The 24,706-nt window shown below is 41.7% G+C and overlaps 3 protein-coding genes across 4 annotated transcripts; 2 read left to right on the top strand and 1 right to left on the bottom strand.

The window, feature by feature from the left end:
• Positions 1-623: 623 nt before the first annotated feature.
• LOC310802138 (proprotein convertase subtilisin/kexin type 5) lies at positions 624-3,369 on the top strand (the record flags this gene model as incomplete). The annotated part of the gene is made up of 5 exons (XM_083666429.1): positions 624-628; positions 934-1,157; positions 1,498-1,598; positions 1,915-2,086; positions 2,579-3,369. 5 exons carry the CDS (start codon positions 624-626, stop codon positions 2,965-2,967), a joined length of 891 nt encoding a protein of 296 aa, XP_083522555.1. The 3' UTR covers positions 2,968-3,369.
• A 200-nt stretch (positions 3,370-3,569) lies between these two features.
• On the top strand, positions 3,570-5,381 carry gcnt3 (glucosaminyl (N-acetyl) transferase 3, mucin type). Its single transcript, XM_083667114.1, has one exon. The coding sequence runs from the start codon at positions 3,585-3,587 to the stop codon at positions 4,869-4,871; it is 1,287 nt and encodes a 428-aa protein (XP_083523240.1). The 5' UTR covers positions 3,570-3,584; the 3' UTR covers positions 4,872-5,381.
• A 2-nt stretch (positions 5,382-5,383) lies between these two features.
• Positions 5,384-14,160, bottom strand: bnip2 (BCL2 interacting protein 2). Of its 2 annotated transcripts, XM_083667109.1 has the most exons (11): positions 13,154-14,160; positions 11,522-11,617; positions 11,313-11,386; positions 10,952-11,137; positions 9,394-9,576; positions 9,196-9,298; positions 8,969-9,100; positions 8,522-8,608; positions 8,328-8,426; positions 7,784-7,819; positions 5,384-6,180 (listed from the first exon to the last, which is right to left on the bottom strand). In XM_083667109.1, the coding sequence occupies exons 1-11, from the start codon at positions 13,516-13,518 to the stop codon at positions 6,123-6,125; spliced, it is 1,419 nt and encodes a 472-aa protein (XP_083523235.1). In that variant the 5' UTR covers positions 13,519-14,160; the 3' UTR covers positions 5,384-6,122. The 2 variants fall into 2 exon arrangements, with proteins under 2 accessions (XP_083523235.1, XP_083523236.1); XM_083667110.1 differs by lacking the exon at positions 7,784-7,819.
• Between the last annotated feature and the right edge of the window lie 10,546 nt (positions 14,161-24,706).

The following is a 24,706-nucleotide window of genomic DNA, read 5'->3' as shown; positions in this document are numbered from 1 at the left end:
GTGACACAGACTGCCCACCTCGAACCTTCCTCCACGATGACCAGTTCACCTGTCTGTCCTGCCACCGCCACTGCCAAACCTGTGGGGGCCCGGGGCACAATGAGTGCCAGACCTGTGCCGTGCCCAAATACCTCCACAGTAAGCACTGACCCCCAGGGTATAAGAGCATGTGTTAGCATGCTAGCATAATGCCGCATCATGTGCCTCATTGCCTCTATCCTTACTGCTCTCAGAAGGAACTGTTTTGCCTAAAATGGCTGGAAATGTGTGTTATGCTAACAATATTTAATACCTTCCATTCAAATGTAGTGTGTGTGTGTGTATGTGTGTTTATACAGACAGCTCCTGTGTGAGTGAGTGCCCAGCCGGCACCTACAGTTCCAGACAGGAGGCTGATGGGACAGAGCTGGGCTTCTGTTTGCCGTGTGACCACGTCTGTGGGACCTGCTCTGGGGCTTCACCTAAAGACTGCCTGAGCTGTTCCACAGGATACCTTCACCTCCTCCACCTTTGTGTCTCTCACTGCCCCACTGGGTGAGTGGCCTAATGCACTCATGAGGTGTCCATGCAACAGGTGGGGCTCAAACCCAGGTCTCCCACGTAGAAGACACGCCACATACAGTATGACGTACTGTGTAAGCTCTAGATGTGGAAACAAATACTGTTGAAACCTAACTGCTGCATCCTGGTTGTGGTCCTGGAAAAAGTAAAACGTTACAAGGAAATATTTTGCATGTTTCGTTTTCGCCATTGAAAAGCTTGTGCCACATTACCACCCATTTATGATTATGCTCAGTTGTTATTCAATGACTTTTACTGATCTGTTGTTGCCCTTCATGTCGAAATGCAAGTTATAAACTGTGTCTCTTTATAGGTGTACATTACATTATCACTGGCTAAATCATTGACTACTGATAATACTATTGCCTGTAGGTACTACAGTGAGGGGACCAGCTGTGAGAAATGCGACAGCTCCTGTGAGCTGTGTTCTGGGCCAGGGCTGGAGTCCTGTAGGGCCTGTCTCCCTCCCCTATTGGAGCTGCACGGCACCAGGCTGTGTGTGGAGCTCTGTCCACACCGCTTCTACCAGCTCAATCAGCACAACCAGCTCAACCAGGTCTGCAAACAGTGCCACATCAGCTGCCAGACCTGCACAGGTACCACCCCCATCTTTTATCTCAAATGCCACATCACACACAGCATCATACGTTTGTTGTGTATGTACGTCCATTGTCAGCTAAATGATATATACTGTATATAGTGTGGGTGTGTTGAATATGTGTATTGTACTGTACTTTTCAGCCCCTTCCCCACCATTGCAAACATGTATGTTAATTACTTGCCTGGTTAAATAAATGAAATAAATTATAAATACGGACACCCTTTCTTGTTTTATCTTCTCTATTTGTCAGGTATAGCAGTGTAATCGTCATTCCTTTACAGCTCTTAGATCACAGGGTTCACAGGGTGGGCTGGTGGGTGTGCGTGTGTTTGCAGATCCCACGCCCCAAGGCTGTTTGACATGTGACTGGGGCTCAGTGCTGCAGGAGAATGCGTGCTACCCACGCTGTGAGGAGGGACAGTACTTCTCGGTGGAAGTGAGTTCTGAGTCACATGTCAAGATCCATTGCATTAGGCTGGATTTGACCATAGAATGCAACGCAGGGGGTACTGTCTGCCACTTGCCACAGGTTGTACTGTTTTTTCCCCCCAAAGCAGATATTATAGACACGTTATTCATTAACAGAGAGAAAGGAAGCTACATGTAAAATAGCATAGCAAATAATCAGCAAATAGTTGTAGTAGTTAATCATAAAATATGAATACCTTTAATGTTCTATTGTTACTATTACCAAGCCATTTCTCTCTATATTCCTCTGGAGTACGGTCTCACAGTATAACCTGACATTGCAGGAGAGCTGTGAGCCATGTGACAGCTCATGCAAACACTGTACTGGTCCCAGACCTGACCAGTGTTTGACCTGCCATCCTGACTTTGCCCTTCACGCTGTGGAGAACCACTGTGCCCGCTGCTGCCAGCCTGTGGAGAATGGCACTGACTGCTGTGTCTGTGACACCCGCTCAGGTAGAGCCCCTGCCAGTCCTATGCTTGGCCAGCATGTTTAAGGCAATCTCTGCGGTTTAGAGGGGTTTCCTGTTATGCTGGGCTGTTTCAGTGAAAACATGCCCTAAATAGATAAATAGACATAGTATATGGATCTACATAAATACAAATATGAGATTAAACATTCAAACACGCCCCCGGAAAAAAGTCTTAACTTTTCAATTGGGTGGGCAAGACGCACGTTTGGCCCACCCCTGCCCATAGCCACCACCGGCATTGTCAGCCACTAGCCCCGTCCCCTCCCGTCCCCGCAGATGTCATGTTTTCACTTCTGCTTGGGGAAAAGTGGAAGAAACAGCCCAGCATAACAGGAAACCCCTCTAATTCGGTTCTCAACTAATCATTACTATTCACAACAATGTTCAATGCTTTGACACCATTGTCCTATCTTTGATATCACCACATGTTGTGTTTCAACAAGATCAGTTCCTAACACTTGTCTCTTTGTGGTAGCTCTGTGTGTGGAAGCCCCTCAGCCCAAGGCAGGGAGCGGGAGCGGCCAGCCAGCAGACCTCAACAAGACCTCTGGAGCTCTCAAGCACACCTCGGCCGCTCTGCCCGCTGCCCTGCTGCTGGCGCTGGTCCTGGCCTTGACTGTGTTTGCCCTGGTCCAGGCCCGGGCGAGGAAGAGGCTGTGCTGGAGTCAGAGCTATGAGAGACTGAGCGGCAGCGCCCGCAGCAGTATGCCCCATGGTGTGCCCGAGCCGGACAGTGGGGATGAGGCAGACGTGGTGTACACCAGCAGGGAGGGCTCTGTGTACCGCCGCTACAGCTTCATCCATGAGCAGGACACTGACGGAGACCAGGATGTGGATGAGAGCACGTACCTCAACAGATCCTAGAAGTACTCTTTGCACACCCTTGAAAGGCTTTTTTCTACGTCCCATAGCTAAGACCTCTATTTTGGAAGTATATTTTTTCAAATGGATTTGATAGAACATTTTTGTAGAGGTATCTTTTGTAGAAGTGGCTTATGAGTATGGTCTACAGCATATTATTATGAGATCAGTAGATTTATTTTTTCGCACACTGAAGTGAGATTAATTTTGATAAATTATGTCTGTTTTTGATTGTACAGTTTGTGTTCTTACAGTATATGATGCAAATGTGACATTTGTAAGGGGTATAGTGAAATAGAGGGGTTTTCACTACCTATTTGCATGATGTTAATCAAGGTTGTAGCAAACTTCATAATATTGGTGTTAAAGTAAATTGTAAATACTATCAATGCAATAAAAAACTGAATTTCAAATCCAAATATACAGGTTCAAATGTTCATATCTATTCGACCAATCACTAATCTTCCTTATTCTTGTGTCACGCCCACTCGAGTGAATGTATGTAAGAGAGGTGTGTGAGCCTCTCCTCATTAAGTTCTAAGCTGCTGTGTGACTCATAGCTCCCTATTCACTGCATAGGTCACACCAAAAACAGGTTGGCACACCACACTACTTTAGTTATGGCTCTTAAGTTCGCAAAGAGATACTCCGTAATCCTCTTTCTCATCCTGATTAGTGTGTGTATTTACTTTTTTTCCTGGCAAACTCCGAGACAGATGCTCTCCGAGAGGACTACACCACTCCAAGCAGCTGATCTCCTACCACAGAAATACCTGGACGACCTACCAGCCTGCTCAGCCATCATTAGAGGAAACTTGGAGAACCTGAAGAGAGAGCATCTCAACCGCCTACTGACAACAACGAGGAAGAACCTCTTGCCAGAGGCATTCTACCTCAATGTGACACAGGACTGTAAAGCTTATGTAAGAGGCAGAGGGTTTATCACAATGCCCCTGAGTGCGGAGGAGAGAAACTTTCCCATTGCCTATTCCATAGTGATCCATGAGAAGATTGAGATGTTTGAGCGACTCCTGCGTGCTGTTTACACCCCTCAGAATGTATACTGCGTGCATGTGGACCAGAAATCCTCTGAGGAATTCAAAAATGCTGCGAGGGCCATTGTGTCCTGTTTGCCAAATGTATTTGTGGCCAGTAAAATAGAGAGTGTAGTTTACCAATCGTGGTCTCGAGTGCAAGCAGATCTAAACTGCATGAAGGATCTTCTCAACTCAACTGTTCAGTGGAGGTATTTGCTCAACACCTGTGGGACAGACTTCCCTATTAAGACCAATGCAGAGATGGTTCAGGCACTCAACGTGCTCAATGGCAGGAACAGTATGGAGTCAGAGTCAAATAGCTACAAGAATCAGCGGTGGCAGTACCACCACAATGTCACCAACATTGTCATCAGGACCAGTGTCCTGAAGAGCCCCCCTCCCATCAGTACCCCTATGTACTCTGGCAATGCCTACTTTGTGGTCACACGAGACTTTGTCAGACATGTGTTAGTGGACCAGGAGGCCCAGAATCTCCTGGAGTGGGAGAAGGACACGTTCAGCCCTGATGAACACCTGTGGGCCACTCTACAGCGGATGCCTGCCGTGCCAGGGTCAAAGCCTCCTAACAGCAAGTATGACGATTCTGACATGAATGCCATTGCTCGCGTGGTGAAGTGGAGTTACTTAACAGGGGATGTGAAGACAGGAGCCCCATACTCACCATGTACCGGCACCTACAGAAGGGCAGTGTGTGTCTATGGGACTGGGGATCTCAAGTGGCTACTACAACAACACCATCTCCTAGCAAACAAGTTTGATCCAGAGGTTGACGATGTTGTCATCAGGTGCCTGGAGTCATTCCTCCGTTTCAAAGCAATTAATGGCTCACTTAAAGACACTGGAATCTAGGAATACTATGTGAAGGTTATGAAATGCTATGTATTTTATATAAATTGGGTATTGTGAATGGACTATTGAAAGATTTAAGTAGATTTGTATGCTGGTACTGAACATTTTCTATTCATTTTCTATTTCTATTCAGCAGTGCCATCTAGTGGAGTGAAAGCTTACATTTTAACTTGACAGAGCAGTTCTACAGTATAATGGCAAGTCTAGGTCAACTGTAAATGGGGGACGGCTACTGAAGCCTACTTAATTTGCCTGTGTATACCCAAAAGGCATGAAAGTGTACGACTAACATTTAAGTATTGTTGTGTGGTTACATTCATTCATCAGTTTTACCTAAATCCAATTCAAGAAGATATTCATTGCCATTACATTATGTGTGTACAGTATAATATGTTCCACATATGCCAACTATGTGGGTTTCACATTTGAATTGTATGATATTGCTCCATCTTGTCATAACTATGTCCTATTATTGTATTTATGAGTGAGGAAAATAAAGACCAACATTTGAATTCAGAAATTTACTTGCAAGTAATAATGTACAAGAAAACCCCTTCCAAAACCATTTTACAAACATCAACATCCTACAGAACTAAACAGGCATGAGGTTCATCTCCAGCCTTGACCTTTATCACTGCTTGAGCTTGTTTTGTTTTTAAACACATTCTCCTTGTTCCTACATAGGACACATTCAAGGGAGGGGGGGAACAGTTGCAAAACATATTTTTTCATGCAGGATTTTTTCAAAGACATCAGTGAAGAGTAACAGGGGTGCTGTGAAACCTGCTCTAAGCAAATGTCACTGTGGTTCTGGTGACCTAAAATACGTTTCAAATCAAAGCAACCATAAAAATATATTAATCTCTGTCCTTTATCACTTTTTGAATATAAATATATATTTAAATGTAATGAAGAACATGCATCGACCATTTGAAACGGAGTGCCTTAAATACATTGAAGATACAACAGTAACTATGACAACATCAAAAATGTCTACGTTTGGCTTGATACATAAAAGGTTATAAAAATGCTTGAAACAGAGCATTGAGAGAACCAGAGATCAAGCGCTTGGCACACTAACACAGCAGAGAAAGGGTTCCACAATGTAACAGGCAGCAAAGTCTCATAAAGGCACTTCTCTGACAAAGATCTAAGGCTCCAGTCGCAACACACAGAGTATCAACATGAACAGCTGTGGTTCTGCACATTCTTCATCCATCTCTTCCTGCGGGGCTTGTGGAGCTGCCCATCTCACTCTGGCACAGCAGCGGCTGCCATCTCTACTTTGCCATGCATGTCCTGGTCAATGCTGTTGAAGAGAGAGGGTGCACTTTTTAGGCCTCTTTGAATGGAACCACACCAATCCACCAGGGCTCATTGATTAACACTTAACAATAGGAGTCTTGTTTCCCTTCCTCAGAATCTTCTTCCTCAAAATGATTGTGGGTGTCAGCCACCTCCAGGCGCTACTGTTACATCTATGATAAAACACGAAGTTGATGTTCATGATCAAAAAGTATACGGTCATCACAATTGCGTCCAATTATGGTATAACTGATCCTTATCCTCTCTGCAATTTCAACATACTTTTTGAAGCAAAATACCAGATTACAAGCTAATAATTGATTTGGCAACAGTTAAGTATTAGTTTTGTTTCATATCATTTGGTGGATTTGGTCAGTTCATATTTTTCAGCTGTATTTCACAGTAAATCACTCGGCAAGAAATGACTTGACAAATATTAGCCATGCTCCTATTGCTAAAAACACTACATCAACTAAAAGCCACCTACCACATATTCAAAACCGCCACGCGCCCTCTCTTCCAAATGTATTAAATATCCAATTCTAAAGCTATATGGAAATGTTGACATTTAAGAGATACCTTCTTCATCTTGGAAGCACTGGGTTTTTAAAAACCATTTAAAAACCTCCCCTTTATCCTTACGTCTTAAGAGTTGTAGGGCTTTTACATTGTAAATGTTTGCACGGGCAAGGCTAATATTAGAGCTTGTACACAGTGAGAGAAAAAACAGCCTTCGGGGAGTTGGTATGCAGTGAATCATGCAAGTAGCAGAGAGATCAACAAGCCAAGTGTGCAGTGAACCACTGGTTACTGAGGGGGCCGTGTGGAGAAATGGCTACAGTGCAACCAAACACCTGTGAGTCCAACCACAGTTTACAGTTACAACCCTTCATCCAAGAGCACAAACATCAGAGGACAGCACCTTACCAACCTACCAAGCCCATCAACTTGCACTTCATATTCTGAACCTGAACCTGTATTTTTAAAGAAACTTAGCATTTAATAATCATTGCATAAACTCCAAGAAAGCTCTGCAAAATGCATTGACAGTTATACATTATACCTACAATAATGATCAACATTTAATGACGTGCAATAAAAAAATCAAATGCTGTGGTTTCACCAAGCCAGTTTCCCAAGTCTTTACAAATTCATAGCATGACAAACATTTATAGTAGTGGTCTTTTCTAGAAAAGCATAATTGATTGTCTTGCCCACTTTAAGATTCTTAAAATAATGCAATTACTTGGGTTGTGTTAAATTGAAAGATTTAACAACTGCACTTAAGGCAATACTAAATCAAAGCATTGGTTAGCTTTGGGATGGAGGGCCCATATCTATTATCAAATTGACATAGCCTTGTGATTGACATTCAGATCTAAAAGTTTCATGTGAGTCAGTGCGATGGAGGGGAGAAAAGACTCAGTGTTTCCTATCTAAACAAGATGGTTAGCTGCCATTTTGGGTCGATGACTTTAGGCATGAGGGAGAGACTGAGGTGTTAAGTAGCATTCCTCAAAGCCAACCAATCGATTCATTGTTAGTTCCGTGCAATGCAAGAAATGCCTAGACACCTGGCCTCAGCACTGGGGTGAATGTGCAGATACCTTTTACGGCTTTTCCTATTTTTTTCTTCGTCAAACCTTAGAAGGGGGTAGGGAAAAGGGGTTAGGGAATAGAGAAATATCACAGCCAACAGCAACCAAACATCCACATGAGCACTGTAAACATTTGATAAGACTCAAAAGGAGAAGTCCTGCTGAAGCACATTCAACTGCCATGTTAATACCATCAACATGAAAAGAAAAAGACAAGTCTGCTGGGACATTCCAGTGCGAGAGACTTAATGATTAGGACTTAAACACCCAGCTCTATGCCTTTTACAACAAAGTACTGATTTCATTTCCTATGCTTGGAACAAGATATTTCAACACTTCCAACAATGGCTCCAGTTTCAGTTGTAGATGAATGGTCGATAGATGGGGGTATGCACTCATCTGGGAATTTGTAACACTCCTATTGGTCTTATTCCTCTACACAGATGAAACCAATCAAAAATGGACATGGAAGTGTGTGGATTGAGGTACCCCCCCCCCCCCCATCCAAAAAAAAGAAAAGAAAAGACGAATCGTTTCTGAGCTGAGCACTTACTCTTTGATGCAGTCTGGTATAGACACATACTCCATGGGAACAAGCTCAGCCAGGTCTGTCAGACTGAACACGTACTTGATTTTCTGGGTAAATTTTGAGCTGGAAAATGAAAGCACAGGGGCATTACAGACTGTAATTGAAAGTGAAAAGTAATATAAGCCATATTGTTAATCTGAGAGCGTAGTATCACCTACCTAATGAAAGGTTTTGTGATGGCCAAGAGGGTGCGAATAAACCAGGAGGGGTGGACAATGATCAAAGACTTCAGATTCTTCCTTAACCTGTAACAAAGAACAAAGTAGCTTTTACCAATGGAACATCAAATGGATCTGTTAATGGGGACAGTCTGAATGCCAGAGGCCCATGAATCCAACTCATACCATGATTCTGCCTAGTTGCTGTCAACCTGTAGCCCCAACCACATGACAATTGTAATGACCCCTCATAGATCTGAGAGGATCGGGCAGTCATATTTGGGTGATGCTAGAAATGACGGCTTTCACTTTAGTGGGACCTTAAAGGCTAGGAGAAGCTTCTGCCACATTGCTTACATCCATCCTTCTGCCACATTGCTTACATAGATGGAGGAGACCTAAAGAGGCGTATCATGGTTTATTTCTGACAGGGCAATGGTGACTCACCTCCGGTCAATCTGCTGATAGCACTTCCTGAGCCAACCGACACTCGGCATCTTCCTTCGAGAGGTAGCCCCATTCAAATACACAATCATATAGTTCTCAGCCACCAACAGCTCCAGAGTACCAATGACATACCTGCACAAGGAGATTCTGTTTAGTGATGGTCCAAAAGAGCAGGGTGGGAGTTGTACAAAGAAGTCAGTAAAACAAAATGCCAAACCAGCCCTCACTTGAAGAGATTGTCCATGATGTATCTGTAGTTTGGTTGATTGCTCTCGGGCATAAAACACACTGCAAACACAATGATGGCATTCAAGCCATCTCCATAGTAACCTGCAAAAAACAAAGTGTGTCAAACCACATTTAAGTGTCACAACACAACCTGCTTTGTATGTGACATCTGTACTGTCACATGCGATGGCACTGACCTCCGTGGCTGATGACCCTCTTGTAGGGCTCAATAGCCTTCATGTCCACTCTGTGTTCCTGCTCCCCGATACGGAACACTCTCCAGCGCCGGCCCTCCTCCCTCTCCTCTGAGGCAGAGTATTCCTGGACGGACTCCACCCCTTTGCGCAGCAGCTCAGTAGTTTTGGGCTTGGGTAGATCATCTGAGGAAGAAGAGAACTCTTTAGTTTCAGGCCACAGATTGGGTGTTATGCCATGGGTCTTCCATGGCTTGTCTTTTAATCAATCCTTTTGCACTTAAGGGCCACTAATGTCATTAGCTGCCCACCAGTTCACTGTACGGTCATCATTATTCTATCATCGTAATGTTTATCTGCAATGTGATACAAGCTAAGATTGATCCAAGGCCATTGGATCTTCCTATATCTAAATCAAAGTCGGTCTTTAACACTTACATGCAATCTAGTCTTATTGTTTCCTTATTCAATTCATGGTACATTATCAACAGAGATCGTCTGATTAGCAATATTGCCCAATCAAACAAGAGCACCAATAATCACATCTGATCCGTATCTCATGGTGCGTGGAATATCAAGCATGCAACAAGCAGGATGAAAAAAGAAATTCCAGTGCAACTGGAGAGAATCACATCATGACATTGTTTCATCCTAATAATTTTCATTCATGTTCCAAAATGTTACATGTTTATTTTAGAGAACTCAACAAGTAGATTTGGAAATATCATATCTCTGAATAACAACACTTAATCATAGACCACATCCATCCAAGAGTAATGGGTTGCAACGCCTCTACTTGAGCTGACTGACACACACACACTGACTGATACTTCAACTAACTCAAAGTAAATAATGATTTGAAGGGAAAAGGAGTGAGGACATGCTTACAAACCCTCAAAGTAAAAATGACTTGAAGGTATGCAATGCCAAACAAAACACACCACTTGATTTGTTTACATAGTTGATGCACACATAGGAGTAGAATTGGAGGAAGAAGACAATCAGGGCATTTTTGGTTGATTGACCTGTGGTTGGGAGAAAACAAGGGGCTGTCCATAAGACCTTACCACACAGAAGAGAGAAACCTGTTGCTGGCTTGGGGCATGTTTCCAAGCAAAGAACGGAAACAATCCTTCCAGGCAACAAATAGAAAGGCAGCAGAGTGGAAACACAAAAAAACAACAGAACACCATTTAACCACCCTTCATGTCCCCATCCAACGCTCAGGGTTAGCTCTGGAAAATGATCCGTAGGGGTGCTAGAGCTGAGGGAGAACTTTACTGATGGAACACAGACCTGAGAACACCCACTTTAGGTTACTCTATTTACCCACTTTGGGCCAATAAGAAGACCTTGGTGGGCTGTCTTCCATGCCCTTCACTAAGACCTTCAACCAACATACTCCAATTCAACACATCATTTAGGCTGATCTTACACTTTAATCCATTGTTGTCCATGGTGCACTTTGCCATAGACAACCTGCATACTCAAGAGCTACTCAAATATCAGGGTTGGGAGACATTGAAGAACTTCTAGCTGCAGATAGTCATGTGGTTCATACCTTCCCACTCAAACTCATTGCTGTTGTCTGAGGGAGTGTCTATGTCGTCTAAGTCCAGGTCTGCACTGTCATCCAGCTCATCAGAGAGGATAGAGCCTTCACTACGGTCAAGGGTCAGGCTGATATCTGGAGCGGCAAGCTTCTTCTTGGCCTTCTTACCGCTACTCACAGCATAGCTTGGAGTGGCTAGAGGAGAACCGTGAGAGATGGATAACATCAGTAATGATGACATGAGCAACTTGCAGAATGTACACATGCCAGCCATATTAAACTGTAGGGCTTGTTGTGCAGTTGATTTGGTTGACAAAGATCACCTAGCTAGAGATATCAATGAACAGATATATTTCAGTGGTGTCGTTACCAGCATCGCCTTCTCCAGAAGTGCCAGCGAAGAGATCATCATCAAGCTGAATGTCTTCCTCCTCAGGTAGAGGCCTGTAAAACAAATCAACAGTAGGTGATCTATCAAAATGGAGGTTGAGGTGGCAAAAGCCCATCATGTCATGAATGTGTGAGAAGACATCAGAGATGAATGATTCTTGCACAAAAATATGTATGGAAACTTGATACCTGGGGAAGTCCTCGTCCTGCCACTCTTCTTTAAGCTCCACCCCTTCCATTCTTAAACGAGCCTCTGTTGTGGCGACAGACTCCTGACGCTCCAGGCTGCCAAAAAAAAGTGTCATGACATTTTAATTTCCTCTTCAGTTTCTAAAAGGCACTCTGTGTTCCAAAAAACATTTGAGGTTCAAGAGCAACGACAGAGATAATCTGCAACAAACAAAAAATATCCGACGCATTATTGTTTATCTGTGAACTGCAGCTTGTACTAGCCTAGACATCAAACATAGGCTTCCTCTGCCCGTAATACAACTCCTTTGGCAGATGTGAGGAGGGAAGAGCCAAGTTGCCCCACCATTTCACCGAACCTCAATAGATGCTGTGTGTGGCAAAGCTAATCAATACCCAATTCACGTTCCCTAAACCTTAGCTTGCAACTGGCCCCATAATCAGGCCATTGGCTTTTAGAGAATCTCAGAGGCTAAGAAGTTGCGTGTTAGGGGGGCTTAGGAATCATTAGCTAGGCCTATTAACTAATGCCAGCCCCTGTTATCCATATGCAATACAGAGCTCCTTTGATGCATTAGGCCTAATCATAAACAATAATGTACTAGCACTCAAAATATTCAAGGCATGCCCCGCTCAAGACATTCCATAACACCACAGTTTAGTAGTTATGTATCCTATAGCCTAGCGTTAATCTCCATGTTACACCAGAAGTCCAGCTAGGAGAAGTCGGTAGTGTGTCAAGGAATTTTGTATGGTGCTTGAGAAACCTGGACAATGTCAAATGTAGGCTACTGTGTGCTTGAGGGGCCTGGACATGTACATTACTGTGCAAAAGCATAGCTAAGGTTAGGGTTAGAATCATAGCTAGGGTTACATGGTAGAATCACACAGCCCTGCCAGGAAAAGAGATTCTAGACCCTTGCCTGTACTTGGGCAATTTCCTGGCTCTGAATTTTCATGGGTGGTTACCCTTTCCAATGAAATCCAAGCAGAACTCTCAATAGAACTACAGTGCCTCTGATAGGGTGGATGTGTGATTGATTATCCTTCAGATTGACACAGTGAACGCTGAGCAATAGGGAGCCAAGTCCACCACCATAATACAAATATTATGAGCATTAAGACCTAGACAGCTGTAGACCTGCGAAAGCACAAGCCCTAACTGATGTTGTGCATGCCATGTTCTGTTGGTCATGCTCCATGATGTGTGTGTGTGTGTGTGTGTGTGTGTGTGTGTGTGTGTGTGTGTGTGTGTGTGTGTGTGTGTGTAAGAGAGAGTGGGAGAGAGAGATCGGAATCCTAAATAATTGCAGGAGACACATGCAACCTTTGGATAGTTAGTGGTTTTGCTTATATAGCCTTGATACTACTCCACTGATTAGCTTAGACTGTGACATGAAGATTGGGGCCTAGATCAATCAAACCTGCTATGCAAATGAGTTTGAATTAGCCTATTTGTTTTTGTCACAACACCAATAGCCTACTTATTCCACCATACACAATTCATAATAGTGGTGGTGTGAACAACATTGCAATGAAAATCAACAGCACAATGATTTAACTTCTAGCTAGCATTTCAATTACATAGCCTAAGGCAACACACTGGGTAGGGCACGACGCAGCCAATCCTACCTTCCATTGTGTACACAACTTGAGTGCGGCTGGGGAAGACTAACAGGAGTTGAGCTTCGCACCCCCGCTTGTTTTTGTCCATTGTCTGGAGTTGCCGTTTCCTGAGGCGGACCTCCTGTTTGGGTTGGACTCTGTTCTGCTGCCTCTTCTCCATTTTCCAATGAACTTGCTGTGCTGTGTTGCAAATTGTCTAACTCTTCTTCCTCGCCTTCTCCCGATACCCCAGAAGATGAGGGACTGGGTGTCTCCCTATTTCCCAGCGACTCGTAAGTGCTGGGTGTATCTAGATCTGGGCTGCTATTGTTCAAACTCATGACACCAGCACCTTTCAGCACCACCTCTCCCTCAATCACATCTGTTGCCATGATGAAAGCGGATCAGCCGCAGCCTTTCAAATATAAAACAGACCTTTTTCCAATCAGGCTCTATCACACAAGCTCTATCCACACCAGTTATATGTCCTTACACAACAACTTGGCTAGCTAGAGGATATTGTTGCTTAATTGCTAGCTCTTGTAGCTAGCTATTCAACTACCATTGTTTTCTCATAAGTCTCAGAAGAACAGGGTCCGTGACCCGGGCTCAATAAAAACACATGGTATATGTTCCCTAAGTATCAAAAAGATCTAGCTCTGTGAACTAAAATAGCTAGCAAGCTAACCAGCTTGTTCAGAAGTTTGATTGTAGCACTGCAGTGCGTAGTTTTCCTTCCTCTCTTCCTTCCTCTGCTCAACTCCAACTCCTGCAAAACAGCCACCGCTAACCACCAAGCTAACGTTAGCTATTTGTCATTAGCAAGCGCAAACTGAGACAATAGTGGATTGCTGATGTCTTGCGAGCCATGAAGACAGAAGTTGACACATTCAATCGCTTCCAGTTAACTATTTTAGAATGATTGATGAAGTCGTTTAACTCTTGCTTGCAGCTTATGAAGTTTGAGAGTTTCTCCCAGCCACTCAGAATTCCAATCTGTCACTGGTGGTCTCGGTTCCTCCTGCTTATTCGGGTACACGTCGTCATCTCCCCCCTCCGTCCGAACTGCAACACAAATTCTACGACATTGCCCTCTGTTGGCAATGGAAAACGAAGGATAAGGATCTAAAGCATCCATAGACTCGGTCATCAAACAAATTCTACAACTTTATAATTTACTACGGTAGCGTTGCTGTAATCAACCAAATCTCCCATCATCTCAGAATAGTATACTCAGACTCGGAGTATTGACAGGAATCGGCGTATTATGTGCGTGATGTAAACGTAGTCATGGAAAGAAATCAATCTTATTGCCCTTCTAAAATATTTTTTTCACACCAACGGAATAGCGAAGAGCATGCAGGTGAGATCAACATGTAATATAACAGATTTGATTCGTTTTGATTCTTAACAAAATTTCAATAGGCCTATGCCTCATTTCAACAGTGCATCCGACTGGAAATATGTTAGGGCTGGGGCTAGGGGTCAGGGCTGGTGGAGCTAGGGTTAGGGATGGGCTAGGGGTCAGGGCTGGATCTATAGGGCTAGTTGGGTAGGGTAATGGCTGGAGGTAGAGTTAGGGCTGGAGCTAGGGTTAGGGCTGTAGGTAGAGTTAGGGCTTGAGCTATAGGTTAGGGCTGGGCCTAGGGTTAGGGCTGGATCTGGGGTAAGTCGTGAAAGGGTTAGGGCTGCAGCTCGGCTAGGTTAGTATTAGTTGTTAGTGCTGGAGCTAAGGTTAGGCTTGGAGCTAGGGTAAGTGCTAGGGCTAGAGCTGGAGCTAGCGTTAGAGCTGGAGTTAGGGTTTGACAGATGCTTCAAGGCCAATTTACTTTTTGAAACTGAAATTGTATTATTATGTTATGTTATGTTTTTTGAAGTATACTACTGTTATATTTTCTCTTTTCAGGAATTCATGAAATCCCTGCTTGGAGCTGAGTAACACAGACAGGAGGCTTCAGGTCTCTCAAACATATTACAGGTAGGCCTGTATCTGTGTTGTATCAGTCACTAATCTATAATTGGTGAGAGGGCAGGGACACGGGATATGGCATCATTGCTATGGCAGGGACACGGGACACATAGTTTAAAGTAATTGCCACTAGATGGCAGCAGATCTTTAAGTATTTTTCTGAAATAGTATCACCAAAAGTCTAGGTTAGCACCTACAATTTGGTACAATTTAGATTGATTATATGGTATGCTGAAATGATGATGATGACATGGTGTTTGTTTAACATATGATTGTGCAAACAGTTCCTATTAAAGGACTCCTTCAATTATAATACTAATAAGAAATAGTTTTGCCTGGGTTAACAGATTTGTCCACATGTGAAAATGACTTGAATTATTTGGAATGTCACTGTGCATCTCATCTTATACATCTCATCTCAGGATACCATTACTCACACAAAACAGTCCTGCTGGCTGTACATTTTCTGGCTTTGCCTTTATAATTAATGTATCACGCACACGTTTTTTATTCATGGTTATCACCCAAGTCCATGTTGCACTAGGCAAATAGCAGTAACAAAAAATAGGGATCCCTGATAACTTCATAGGCTAACTTCAATAACTTGGGCACTGCCATTTTTTTGCTATCACTGGAGTATACTACCAGCTACAGATGTGCCATTTCTCTTCTGAGGACAGTTATCTTAATTGCCATGATTTGTTATTAGCCCCTTGGTCAAACAGGACAGAACTATCTATGTAATGTTGCCGGTGCTGTAGTTAATTCCTTTCTGTGTGCACCGGATCATTCAGTGTAATTACTAATTAACACATTGCTATTTACTCTGTCTGATCATTAGGCCTCATTACGAAAAGGATAATCTAGTCAAATTGAATGTTTACGCTACCTTTTCATCTCTCACCATGCTCGTGTTTGCTAATGATTAGTGTTGCTATTATCCCCAAATAAAGGCAAATGTTGCCTTTGAAGTTAAGCAGAATTCATACATACCAATTCTGGCAGACTTATTTGAGGCATTTAAAGATTGATTCAACGTTTTTGATTAACCCATGTAAATTCACATCTGAGTAATCCACGTAGCAAATCCATGCAACACATGAAGGCAATGCAAAGAAGCAAAAAACACAGTCATCTAAATTTGAGCAGTGATGCATTTGATGGAAACAGGTAGAAACTCCATTTGGGGTGTATAGGCCCTGGTCATTGCACTTTTGAGCTGCTCTGTGTCCATAATAGATACCTATGTTGGCTATGTTTCCACACGACAGCATAACTATTGCTATTGACTGTGGTGCATTGATTATTGATACTATTTGAAACTGTGCTACTGGTACATATGGTGCACATAAGTCTTACTTTATATGATCAAGGCAACATAAGAGGAAAGTGGTCTACCATGGTTTAAGAGGAGTTTCCATCAAAAAGTAGAATTGACATTCGTTGCCTTAGAGAAATACAGAATCAGGCGTAGTCTCCAAAATTCAATCCAGTTGACAGTTGAAGACACTGACACTTGAAGCTGTAATAATACTTTTACTTTAAACTTGTTTCTTCCAAGTTCTGCGTTGAGTTTCCACTGAAATGTTTGATGTTATTCTCATCTAGTGCAGAGTAGGATGGAGTGAGTGCTTAATTTATGAGGATATAACGAGGTAGCAGTTAAGCAAACATATTTCTCATCATCACTTGATATGAAAGAAACACTTAGGGCTTGAAAATCAGTAGTTTGGTTTTCAAAAGATAATTGTCTTGTGTTGACATGTTTTTCATGGATAGAACTGGAAATAGGCTACATCAACAACCTAAAGGAGACAAAAAACAAAACAGTGTTGTTGAACTGAAATGCAAAACTCAAGTCAGGTGCCAAAGCAGACCTCTCTTTTGAACATGAAATGAAGGATGAATAATGATTAGGGAAGGAAGCTGTAACCTATTTTAGAGGCAGTATCGTTAGAGGTTCTCTAACCAATTTCCACAAGTGGGGTAGTGGGAAGTATTTAGGCTACTTGAAGTATATCTCTTAATGAGAAAAGACAAAAAGGATTCATGTGCATGTTTTATGCAATCTGTTTCTGGGCGCACATGAATAATTATTTATGATCGCAAAGCCTAAAAGGGTGCCATGGAGAAAGGCACAGAAAAGAAGAGTGGTAAAAAATTTAAAGGGGAAGTTAAATGAATATTTAAGGGAAGATGAAATATTTAATGGAAACAAATGAGCAAAACATTTAAAACAGCATGATAAATAATAGTGGGTGTCATAAAAAGCGGCCCCTCTTCCTTTGTGGAATTATGACTATTTGCTGCAGTAGCCACAAGGCCTTTGGAATTCATGCCATGCTCACAATGGTGCCTGATCCAGGCCTCAGCAATTTGTTTTCCATATGCCAGTCGTTACAGGATCACACAGGGTCTGTAACTTAGCATGCAAGACCTGCCATATAGCTGAGGAATATTAGCCTTTGGTTCGACGTAGTTTGGATTGAAGCCACTGGGCAGTCACGATTAATGTTTCTAGGCCCTGTTCAAGTTCAGAACAGGACGTTGGCATTCACATGCACACGAAGAGATATTTTACGTGTGAGGACTCTCCGTCAGACTGTGACATTAAAATGGACTTCATTGTGTGAGCCTCAGAGGGAGTTTAACTTTAGGGAGGCGGTTTTTTTTTTTTGACTTCTCTTTAAAGCAGTGAGTACAACGATTAACAGATACACAATATTTGCTCAACCACCTGCCCAATGTTAAAGAAAGTACCACACCTCATGAGGTACATGAAATATGAATTATGATAGGCTGCTCCATTAAGAAGCGTACACATTTATTTTATTCCTTTGAAAACAATAATGATAAACAATTATTGGTGATCATTAGTGTTTGTGTGACTTTCCTATTGGTAATTTGGTTAGACTTTAAATGCCAAATTTTATCCCAAAGAGATCACATTGTGGTATCTTAAAGAGCTTCTATTAGCTTTAAATAAAAATCTAGAGTATGTTTCAGCTCTGCCCACGTTCATTTGTTTTCTAAATCTGAAAATAATTAAATCAGCAAACAAATAATTAATCGAGTCAATGAGAACAATTAGTTCAAAGACGCCTTTGAGACTTGGATGTGCATACTGAATTGATTAATTATCATACTAAAGATAATTGAGTGGGGCTAGCTCTTTGACTGCTTCCTCTCAATGTTTTATTCTCTCAATTTGATCTTACCATGATGAATATGATATCCATCGTTATTCATCTCAAGTCCTTAAAAGTAACAGGGGACAACGGCAACAACTATTTCAACATTCCTTGTAATAATTTCTCAGACAGTAGATTAAAAGCATAATACAATAACGTGAAACATGCGCGATCATCGTGCGGCACTTCCGTGTTTATGCTTCTATTTCTAGTCCTCTGTGGCTCAGTTGGTAGAGCATGGCGCTAACAACGCTTAGGTTGTGGGTTTGATTCCTGCTGGGACCATATATACTGAAATGTACGCACTCACTGCAATGTAAGTCGCTTTGGATAAAAGCGTCAGCTAAATGGCATATATATTATTATATATTAGTAGGAAGCTAGTTCATACTGTAGCTGTGGTGTTATAGCTTCTCTTTGTTGTTCCTTATTTATCACACTGTAATATGTCTTCCTTCTTTTAGCATCCATGTATAAGCTATGGTCAGATGCCTCAAGGTGATGGGAGCAGTGCAGTGACCTGTGTTGTCGGTACAGTGTGTCCAAGCTGCTCTGTGATGCTGTGTCATGCTCACAGCGGCCTGTCGCCAGGCGGATTGTGACTGACTTCTAAGCCTGCCTGAGTCAGAGATCATTAGCCCCGTGAGTGATGGGGGGGCAGCCCCAGCCCAACAGCTTTATTTCCCATTTCAGCTCAGCTGACGCAGGCTATCAGATCCTGTTAGCAGCTCCATGGCTCTATCGTAAAGATGGGCCCCCTCATTCAGCTCCCTCTGTCTTGATCACCACTGAAAGGCCATCAGTCATCTCCGGAATGGTAGGGGGGGGGTTCTACGTATTCACGAAAGATAGTGATTGACGCCATTTGGATGATCTTGTCAGAGAAGTTGTATTTTCTCCACCTGCACGAATATGAGCGGATGTGTACCGGTCATCACAAAAGTACTAACCAGACCCTGTCAATACTAGTCATGGGTGTGAGGTGGCTTTGTCATCTCTCACCCCACGAACACATGCTGATCATTTTACCATGGCGGCATTTAAATGATTCAGTCTGGTAAATGATCTCTGTACGGTTCAATAACTGTTCTAATGCATGTGCCTTTGGGATGAGAGCAGGATGATTTCAGCGTGTGAGTTGAATGTTTTACACATGTAGGCTTTGCCCCGCGTGTCATTGTCAAACTTGATTAAGATCCATTAATTTGGTAAAGATGTCCATATTAGAATGCTTAATCATTACATCCTAATGATGCTCGTATTAGTCTGGGTCCTGGGATCAGGTTGATATTTTATGTATAATCGCACATTCAATTCAAGGCCCTTTAGTCTATTAACCTCCTCTCACTTTATTGGATCCAGACTAAGACAACTCCCATAAGGTTTAGCCTTTGATAAATATTCTTGTAGGTCTCTACCTAATTAATGCGTATCCACAGTGATTTTCTATGCTTGTCTCCCACTCTCTAACCTCGTAGCGAAGGAACATACTTTTCTTCCTCAGATTAAAGGTCCTCTGAGACCACGTTCCATGTGCCAGCTAATGATATTGTTGTGGGCACTAGTACTTGATTTCTTGGGGGGCTTTTCCTGTAAATATCATTTGAGAAAAATACATTGTATGACCTTGCCACCATGGAATGTTAATATTTTTCCAGCAAAGATATATTAGTTGAAGAGAAACTGAAATTGTATTGATCTGTATTTTGCTGACTTTACACATTGTATCCCGCCTCAGTGAACAGAAGTGAAAGCTATTGCAAGGGCTGAAGCAAATGTGTGTAGCAAACAAATACTTCATTAAACATTACAAGCTCTGTGAATATGCGTTGATAACTGTTGGAAATCACTTTTGCTTAACAGCCTAAAGCTGTTACAAAGTCAACAGCATGTGCCAAGTTAATGTCAGCTGTTTACTAATTCTGTCTACTTCCACAGGGCAGTGGCCTGCATCATTGAGCTACGGTAGCCTCTGAGGGCCAGTGGGCAGAGCACCTCAGCTCATTTCTCTTACTGTGACACCAAATGTAACTGAAGGTGAACCACATTCTAATTTACAGGCCAAGCTGGGCATAAACCTCAAGTCATGTTTTACAACATGAGGTGAAGTGTGGCAAGAGAAGACAGATAGGCATGCATTACATGTTAAAAAACAGATAGGACTGCATAGTATTCTAAAAAGAGCTCATAAACAAGAATAATGACGCTGTTTACATCTAAAAGACAGCTGTCAGCCCCAAAGGCTCTGATGGATGGCTGAACTCAATGGTGTGGAGGCAGCATGTGAGAAGGCACACTAGAGGATAGACCTCCACTGAGTCTATCATCCCAAAATTAATTACTGCAATTCAGCATTTTTAAACGTACCACTTAATTTTTCCATTTACTGCCAGCATAATTAAAATTTCCGGCCCTGTGACCTTGGGACCATTCCCAGATATAATAAATGGGAGGAGGAGATGATGAGCATAGACTCCTGAATGCTCTCGGAAGGTAACACTGCACAACATAGGCAAGGTCAGCTATGGAAGAGGCAGAACAAGTTCTGAGAATGAAGAGCCATGAGTCGTGTCTTGTATTCTAGATTGTGTGTGGGATTGCGCAAACTTGAAAATGAGTACAATGACGGGGAGCATTTAGTGCCCTTTGGGATAAAGAGTTGTTTATGATGACAACAGCAATGTCAGAAATAGAAAAGCTTAAATTGTGATTAAAGTAAAAGATATTACATTGCAGAGTGGGGCGTTCAGTGGCGTAGCACACTAAGACGCATACCATATCATCGCAAGGTCCCTGGTTCGATTCTGGCCATCGACATATCCTGCATGTCATCCCTCCTCTCTCTCACCCATCCTTCCTGTCAATCTCTACTATCTCTATCCCAATAAAGCAGAAATGCCCTAAAACATATATTTAAAAAAATATATATATACATTGCAGAGTGCACTAGTTATTTTGGCTGCAGTTTATGCTGTATTTCTCTGTGCCTTGTAATTAGATACCTGGCTATTGATGGATAAAGGAAGTGCCAGTTAGAGAGGAGGACTGTACCCTTTGAGGAGTCGTGCAGCCCTGGCTTAGTGGATATACACTTAGGTAGATTTACCAATGTTTTCCCATCGTTGGAATTCAGCGCTAATATTAGTTCATCAGAGAACAAAGCCTGGATTAGATTCTCTGGGAGTGATAAATGGTAAATGTGATTCAGAATTAAATATAAATAATCATCATGCTTTGCATACAATCCTCTCCCAGATTTGAAAACAGAAAGGTTTGTTCTGTGCTATCCAGAGAATCATCCTTTGGAAGAAAATACCACTCTGGCAGTTTTTAGGTTGCCTGTCAAGCACGCTGTCAGAGGCTGTCTTCTGATGTTTCCTCCTTTTGACTCTATGTTCTAAGGATATAAGCACTAGATGTCTGTTTGAGCTGGGCTGTAAGAAAAGTCTATTGGTAACTGTCAGTGCATTGATCTGACATGCACAGGGACTGTGAGGACAGTGAGTGATGACATGAAGCAAAACTTATAATTACCCTCACTGCCATTTTCATGATAAATGTTTAACTAATTACCCACACAAAACAGCAAACAGCCTATACAGAATGTGTTATTTCCTCATCTCCCCTGGTTTCCGCTCGCATAAAGAATTCATTCAATATCACAGCCAAACAATGTGCAACCATGAACATTTCTCTCCTTGTCTTTTAAAAAAGATGAAATATTTTCTTTTTGGTTCTTCAAACTCCTCTCTGTATTTCAAGTGATACTGACCTAAAAAGGTTGATCAAAGACTGTTAGAACTCCACAGCCTGCAGCAAGCAATAAATTGGTCCATTCGATGTTTTGCTCTGACAAATTATTCTCCAGAGCCCTAACATTCTTGGTAGCAACTCAATTAGCAAGAGACAGATGTAGCAAGAGTTTCACATTCATGTTTCATAGACGTTTCAATATTTTATTATTTTGGTGCTTGTTAACACGGAACTCTATATCATGAAAATAATAACTATTTGCTATTAATCCCCATGTAAAGTGGTAGTTGCTGCGGTGTATGTGGCAGATCTGTGGGAGAATGTACTCTGTATAAATCCCTACAGGCGATTCGACAGTGTTGGAGTGGCCTACAGCATCTCTGCCCTTTTATGTGGCTGTTAAAAGCCAATATTTCTTATTCTCGCTAAGGGGAGACTATTTCCTGACACCGCTCTCTGTCGTTGTATAGGGAGAATCAGAGAGTTGACAGAATAGAGGGAAATATCATAACTAACAAGATGGGACAAATCACATATTAACATTCCCTCATAACAATGGTGAGGTGTATGTTTTCACCCCTCTTGATTACCATAACATGTGAGATGTCTGATCTTTGTGGTGTCAGTTTTGATTTGAAGTCTAAACTCATTGAGGAGACTGAGAGATAAGTGTTTTGACAGAGTTACCAATTTAGTAGTAGTGCGAGATCTGAAGAAAAAAATTCAACTTCATAACTATAACTAAGCCCAAATGAGAGATCATTGGTTGAAATGACTTCTCCTTCACATTTTTTGTGAAATTAGATTTGACGATGATCAAAATATCATGGCCAGTCCTGACTGCAGTGAATGTGTCATGTTGAACAAATGCTTTCACTTTAACTTCAGTTTAAAAAAAAGAATACATATTTACTCTGCCCTGGTGTTCCTCACCCAGCAGTCGATTAAGAGTATCATTAATATACCTGAACCCCTGTTGTCTATGAAAGGCCATGTAATATTAACCCTGGGTAACACCGCAGAGCTTTAGCATGGACCCAGATGTTTAACAGTGAGCGATCTTTGTGCTTTTCAAGCATCATTTACCACAGAGGCAAAGGATAACAGAGGGCTTAGGGACACAGCCTATAAATCTGGTTTCAACTGCCATGAACTACTGTATAAAGGACTGTAGTAGATAGGCCTATGTCATTTGATTTAAAGTAAATTACATTTATTTGTTTATGGCTATTGAATTAAGAGGTCCAGCTTTGGAGTTTGATCCTACACTATTCTTTTTAACTTTGCATTTTATTAGATGGTTAATTGCAGTAAATGTCCACAGAATTTAGCTGTTTGAGTATATATGTGGTATATATTCGAATGTGTTAATAACTTGTGGTCCTTTTTAATGACAGATTTTTCATGACTAGCTTTCTTAAGCATTTTACTGCCAGTTTCCATTTCAAATATTTTCTCACTGCAGTTTGCTTAATTGAAAGTATTTGGTTATCACCATATATAAAACTGTTTATATAGACTGTTTATCTTTTCAGACATTTCACATGATGCAAATAACTCACTGCATGGGTACATTCTCATTAGTATCTAGATATTATATTTCAGCGTACTTCAGGCGTATAGACAAAAATCAAGGCGGAAGAGTGAAATCATACAGCATACATTTAAGACATATAAAAATGATATGAGGTATCCCACTAGTGTATCAATCTATCTAGTGATAGTGGTATCACTAAATCAGTCCCAGATGTTTGCTAAAATACTTTGATAAGGTTTACCATTAGGCTACTTTTCTTTAGTGTGTAAACTTTCAACTTTCTTTGTTTATTTTACAGTGCATCTGCTATTATTAACTGACAGTGGTGAGTATGCTTTTTGAATAGATGATGTTATGTGCAGTATTGTATCAATGTATTTTATTTGTATAAATACTCAGAGACTGCCTTTGGCCGTACAGCAGCAATAGAGAAAACAGGGTCTCTTTTTTAAGTTACAGCTGTGAATTGAAATGGCTGCACAATAACTGCTTTATGGCCTCACATTTGCTCAGTGAATCTGAGAATACCACTGTGCATAATTAACTGCCAATGAAATGTTCCCCCGAGTCAGTCTGTCTGCTTTATTAACAAAGTAATGCAGTTATGTTTTAATTGGCTATTTCATTGTTAACCAAATTAGATAAAATGATAGAGCACATGGTCCAACAATAGGAGTCTTTTGAGGTTCTTGTCAACATTTATGGAATCTCAGATTGAGAAGTGTATCGAGTCTCTAACATGATATATCATAACTACTGTACTACACTATTCTACAGTGTTTTATTATATTTCTTGACATTTTGCTGCTATAAGGCAGATTTGTTTGGGGTATTTTGAGTCCAGTCCTCTTGATCAATAATAGTTTCTAGCTGTTCTTCACCAGTTTGTACATTTACTAATTACATGGGTTATGTTCATCTGCATACTCCATACCAGTGATATGTTGTAAAAAGTGCTACATGTACAGTACATATTTTTTAAATCAATTGTATTGAAAAGCCTGTACATTATATCAAAATATACTATAATGCACAATATGTGATATAGGATAAATGTCTGCCAACATGATGAGTTATCAGGCTGTCTGAATGATTAGACAGGTCCTACTGTGTGGCTATTACATGATTAA

Source organism: Argentina silus (assembly GCF_951799395.1).
Source record: "Argentina silus genome assembly, chromosome: 3".
NCBI classification, from domain to species: Eukaryota; Metazoa; Chordata; class Actinopteri; order Argentiniformes; family Argentinidae; genus Argentina; species Argentina silus.
This window is presented reverse-complemented; position numbering and strand designations above follow the sequence as displayed.